General features: G+C 40.4%; 1 protein-coding gene across 1 annotated transcript in view; it reads right to left on the bottom strand.

Annotated features, from left to right (window-relative positions):
* Positions 1 to 5928, bottom strand: part of arhgap46a (Rho GTPase activating protein 46a) — a 30043-nt gene that overhangs the window by 17505 nt on the left and 6610 nt on the right. Inside the window, exon 2 of the mRNA XM_008320533.3 lies at positions 4478 to 4984. Coding sequence (XP_008318755.1) covers positions 4478 to 4984 — 507 coding nt within the window. The remainder of the gene's footprint in view (positions 1 to 4477; positions 4985 to 5928) is intronic.

Raw genomic sequence — 5928 nt, 5'->3', positions numbered from 1 at the left:
AGCAATTGTGCAAAGACATTGGCGCCTCAGAAAATGTGTAGCTTTTATTATGTTTACCAAAACACCTCGGTCCAGGACAGAGGTGTTTGGAAGAGCAGAAAGGGATTTATGCAAGTTGCTTCTGACAGTATCTCCAAACTCTCACATTCAATTTGACATTCAAAACACTACAGGCCTGGATGTTTAGTACATTGCGAGATGTTTAGAAAAGGTGTTGGGCCTACTTGTAGCTTGCCTCTCAGGTGTTAATTGAAGGTTAGTACAATGAAGTAGGCATTGGAATTATCACTGGGATAGTAAAAGTAGACGTCAAGATGTCAAGTTTTCAAGACCCCTGTTGTTCGTAGAAATAGAAAATACCCATTTTAATCATTTCTTAGGCTCACAAGATTAAACATACAAAGAGAGCTGAAGTGCACTGCTAATAGGAACAAGGTTGGTCAAATGAAGTTAGAGGGCCTTTGAACACTAATAAAGTGATTGGGCAGCAAATGAACTTAGTGGTCAGCAAATTTCAATTAGCCACAGCTGTGCTCAAATCTCACAAATGTCAACGCTTTAGAACCTTTAACCACTGTAAATACCTATGCCATCATGTTGTTTGAATAACTAAATGGAGTAAGGGGACTTTATTTTTAGGGCTTGTTTGTTCCTTCTTTCCTCTTTCCAGCCAGAAAGAGCAGCTGTTGGAAAAGCCTTTGACTGAGTCACACTGGCCGATAGGGATATGGAATTAAACCTTAAATTTGCTCCCTGGAAATAGAGGGACCTTAAAAAAACAGGAGTTATTATTAACAATTGTTGAGCAGGAAGAGGAAACAAGGTTGCTAAGGGCAAGCAAACATCTCCAAAGACAAACCAATGAGATCACAGCAATTTACGTAGAGGAAGGAAACAAAAAGGACAATGTGGATTCACTGAGGACAATGTGCAATGTACTTGTGCAAAATTCATAGATGGGTGTTCCCACTTGCTCATAAATGACCAGCATGAAAACATCAAGCAGTTTTAGACTTGAGGCAATGCTGGTGGCCAAGATGTTCCGGCAAGAAAGCTCCAAATAGGCAGCTGTCCTGAACAGCTGAAGTGACGGCTCTCAGTTCTCTTAGCCAAAATGTCTATCAGCTGTGCATGTCAGTGGCTCCAGCAGTCCAATCCTCCCAAGAGTTGGGTCACAGCCATTAGAATCACTCACTGAGCATGACGCCAAACCTAACCTGATTCCAGAGAGACCTGCCTCTGGAATTTGGAAAGGTGTCTGCAGCTCAACTCATCAGGGCAGACTGGCCAGTAAAGAAGGTTGTCTACTGACTAAAAGACTAGGGGTTTGATTCCAGGCATTGATGTGAAAATACACTTAAGAGAAAAAAAACAAACATCTGACCCGAACCATTGCCTATTTATAGTTTACTGTTTGGATATTGTCATATTAACTGCTTTAGGGGCTGTGGTGCACAGAAACAGCCCTGACACTGCACAAAATGTCTCTGGCAGCAGTCTACTCAGTTAACGGCTTTTTCACCACTGCAGCTGCTAACTGGTCTGGGATCGTTATGTATTTTCCTTCGTCAGTTTGGTGTCACGTTGCCCTCATGGGTAGTTTATTTAGGTAGGTCAACAAAGTTAGCAGTTTGTATATTTTTTTCAAAACGGATCAAAGACTGGAGCAAGGCTTACTGTGAGATACCCTGTGTTACCTGTGTGGATTATACACAGGAGACAAGCTAACTGGGAATAAAACGTGATGTAGAACAACAGTGATGTAAAAATCACAGACACAACCTTATTGTTCTTGGGTTAACACTGTACGTATGGAAAGAGAAGAGAACAACATAAAGACCACACCATGACTCAGAACACCATATGTTAAGGGGCAGAATGAGCTAGCCACACCAGGAGGTTTTAAGATAAAAAAGTTTTTCCACTGGGCATAAAATGTTGTGGCTTCATCCTCAAAGTGGCCGGAGATGAAAAACATAAGACGTCTCTGCTAGTCCAATAAACTCGCAGACAATGTGTGACTCATTAGACACTATATCTACCCTAAAGGACGCCCCCTCATTTCCTAAATAAAAGGTACTCGTGAGTTTGCCGTTTTGAGTCACAGGCATGTGATAGACTAACATTTGTTTTAAGCAGTCACTCAAAATTAGAACTGAAAATAAAAATATGTTAATTTCCTCAATTTGCCCAACAGATATTATAATCTAAATTCGTTCTATAAATTTTGAGTTCCAACTTTGAGACCAAACACTATGCATGTTTGAATTTCTTTTTTTTTATCTTACATGAAGTCTAATACCATAAAGACATTAAGCATTATTGGACTGTCCATCTGCCTAATCTTATTTAGGGTCACAGATGGAGCTGAGGGTACACTACAATACATGCTGGACTGTCTGACAGCCCAGCATGTATTTTAGTGTATTTGATTCCCTATATCTGTCAAACAGGTGTTCAATTCCCTATCAAATTCCGCTGCATATTGACAGGACCAATACATCTGTCTTTAATTCCAAACAATAAAATTCTAAAAATTGATTACATCTGGTCTTGTGTCTGTGATCCCTCTGCTCTAGTGTCACTAAGCCTCAAGCTTAGACTCTACAGTGAAATTTGTTCAACCATCTTGTCTCAATTCATTTTAATTTGAGAAATCCGTGGTATGGGAGCCTGCAAACAACCAAGGCAACGCCCCAGACAACGCTGAGTTCCTTTTCAAATGTGCCAACATCTATCTACGCTTGTGTGAAAGTTTCAAGTGAGATTCAAAGCAAGACAAAAAGAAAAAAAAAGAGACTTCTGAATGTTTAATGTCAGTGTGACTGCCATAGACTGAATGCTGTTTCTCTCTAGCATGTCATTAGAGGACTTAATGAGAGGACACATACAAATCATTTCTGGTTCTTCTACTTTCCGTGTGCCTTGTCCTTCTGCTTATAGATTGCACTCAAGTTAACCCAGAAGGGTAACAGGCTTCAGCTCACAGTCTTTGTTCATTTTAGGGGTGTATAGCACACCACAGGCCACAGGCGAGTCCACGACACAAAAGAGAAATGTGAGACTGAAGTGAATCAACCTCCCACACTTTTAGATTGTGGTTTACACTCCACAACATCGTTTAAAGTTAAAGCTCAAAAGAGGGAAGACATTCTTGAATTCAGACACTGATGAAATTAAATGGGGATGTTATGGGCTTCAGGTTCATTAAGGTTTAAGTATTATTTCCTAGAATACGTTTTTAAAAAGTGCCACGTATATAACAATTTTCCTAAAATAATTTTTAATAAGCTTAGTAAATGTTGTTAATAACTTTCTGATTCCTTCTCACCATATATCCAGGGTGCCAGTGCTGCGATTGGCAAATACACCTTTGGAAGAGTAAGATGTGGTTACAGATCTAGGAGAGTACACCTTTTCCTGGACAGAAGCTCTTCCTGTGTGGGCTGTACATGTTCACCCAGTGTGAGGGTGTGATAGTATTCAGGACTGGGTTATTTTGAGAGACAAAAGGGGCAAAGATACAACAATGAATGGTTGTATGGTCTTGGCTAGTGTCCTGTGATGGACTTCTGCTCTGTCGAGGACTACACTGAGTGATCACTAGTTACATGATCTTATTTGTTTAGACTGTTTAAGCTATATGTTTTTTTAATGGTGTTATACAATTTAACAAAAATAAAATAAAAATCACAAATATGGATATAGCTGACAAGTTTGTTTGAAGATCAAAACAACTTGAATATTCACATATTTTATACACGTATAAAGAATAGAATGTTAATGTTTGGGCAGATTTCTACCTGTAAAAATCTAACCAGATTTGGGAGTTCTGCTTCTTATTAACCACTGACAACACTCTCACATGCCTCTCATTCATGTACATTAAATCATTTACCTATAAGATACATTAGAGGTTTTTGGTAGCTCTGGGGCTAAATTTGTTTTTAGTGAAGCAATAAGACGTGCAGCAGGGCTGTACATAAAGATGGTAAGAACACAAAAGGACACTCATATGGGATGTGTGGCTTTTTGCCAGGGCAAAAATGGCATGCCTGGAATCTGGCTTGGAGGGAAGAGATGGTGGTTTAGATGAGACTTCAATGCCAAGCACATGACAAGTTCTTTGAATGAGTTACTGTTAGGGGCCTCTGCATCAATAATTCTATCCTGAAGGAGGGGAATGTCATGCACTGTAAATATCTGACCACTTTCCCTATTTGGTAGTCTATTGAAATGGCCATGGTTCACAGGCAGCCATATGAAAACACAGAACATATGGAGCATTTAGCTTAAAAAAAAACAGAAAAAAGTCTGTATCTGTCTGCTATGGTCGAGCTGAAACAATTTCTTGGCAGAACCATATGCATTGCATATGATCTGATCCTATACCGTTTTGATATGCTGTACTTGTGATTGTGTATGACTTTCTATAGAGACTGATATTGGCACATACTGTAGGTTTGGTAAACATTACCTCTGTAGGTCTGAGCCTCTGTCAGAGCCGTGTTCATTGCCGTTTTCATCTCCTTGTAACCTGCTGTTCTCTGCTGGGTCTTTCTCAGCTTTGGCCGTCTCCCTATTGGTCTCCGAGACTTTAGTCTTAGAGCTATCTCCTTTCTGTTTTGTCAGAGAGGCACACTGTCCCTGGCTGTCCACACTGCTGAAACTCCCTGTTGCCTCGTGGTGGTGTCTGTCCATGCTCCCTCCAGTCCTCTTGGCCTCAGTGCATCGCCTCATGGCCTGGAGTTGGGAGAGGGGCACGATATCAGCTCCTTGAGGACGATGCCAGACTGTGCGGCGACCAGTGGAGTTGTAGTAGTAGAAACGTCCACTTTGGGAATCAAACAGCTCCCACCATTGGTTACCGTCAGCCTGACGCACAGGAACGCCTGCAGGGGGATCCCAGCCGCACTCACTAGTGGTTAAGTTCACGTACATACGCTCACGTGAGCGGGGCTCCAGGATCTCCACCCAATCAGAGCTGAATGACAACAAGAGAAAGGAAATGTTTATTATTGTTATTGTAATCAAATATATTTCCATGTAGCTGTTTTTATTACGAGTCGCAAGTTTGTTGTATGCCATCATCAAGTTTGTATTCCTTATGTATGGGGTTTATTCACTGGAGCTCTTTTGTCACAGGAATAGAAAGGAGGTAAATTAAGGGAATTTCTTCATTATTAATGCACATGTGAGGCAGTTGTTTGTTTGCTATGCCCCCAGTGTCTACTTGCATGTATTACACATAATCTCAACAGCAGTAGGCAGTGCTAGAACAGAGAAAGTGGTTTAGAACAGATGAATATGAACTGCCTACAAAAGGTACCACACTGAAAGAACAGTGTGTTCGCCAACAGAGTTTATGTTGCTGTTACTGTACATGATTGGACAGTATGGATATGAACAACGTGTGCATTTGTAGGACTTCAGACTTAGACCTCAGTTTATTGAGAAATAAAAGAAGAACAAATATTGTGTCATAAGTGCGTTGTGTGGTTTTTTTTTCTACATGGCAGTGGTCTGACTTCCAGATTATCTTTGAACTGAAATGCAGTGGAAATGTAGGCAGCCTAATTGTAAATAGCAACTGTGGTGTTTTCTCCATGGACTCTACCAAATCTGATAGTAGAGTGGGAAAACGTTCCCTGGCAATGATCTGCATAGACTGACAAACAGAGGGAAGGGTGGAGAGGATATAGCAACTTTCCACACATGTATTCATGCAGGGAGGCCATCTGGTCCAACATTGGCAACCAAATAGGTAGGCTTTTTAGTGACACACAGTGTTAGCAAGGTGTTTTTGGGGACGATGAACAACCATCATTTTCACTGTAGAGCCTTTAATTACGAGCCCAATATGTATATATAATATACATATTATACCCAATATTATATATTATTATATTATAATATTATTATATCAAA

Source organism: Cynoglossus semilaevis, chromosome 11, assembly GCF_000523025.1.
Source record: "Cynoglossus semilaevis isolate Cse_v1.0 chromosome 11, Cse_v1.0, whole genome shotgun sequence".
In the NCBI taxonomy this organism is placed as follows: domain Eukaryota; kingdom Metazoa; phylum Chordata; class Actinopteri; order Pleuronectiformes; family Cynoglossidae; genus Cynoglossus; species Cynoglossus semilaevis.
This window is presented reverse-complemented; position numbering and strand designations above follow the sequence as displayed.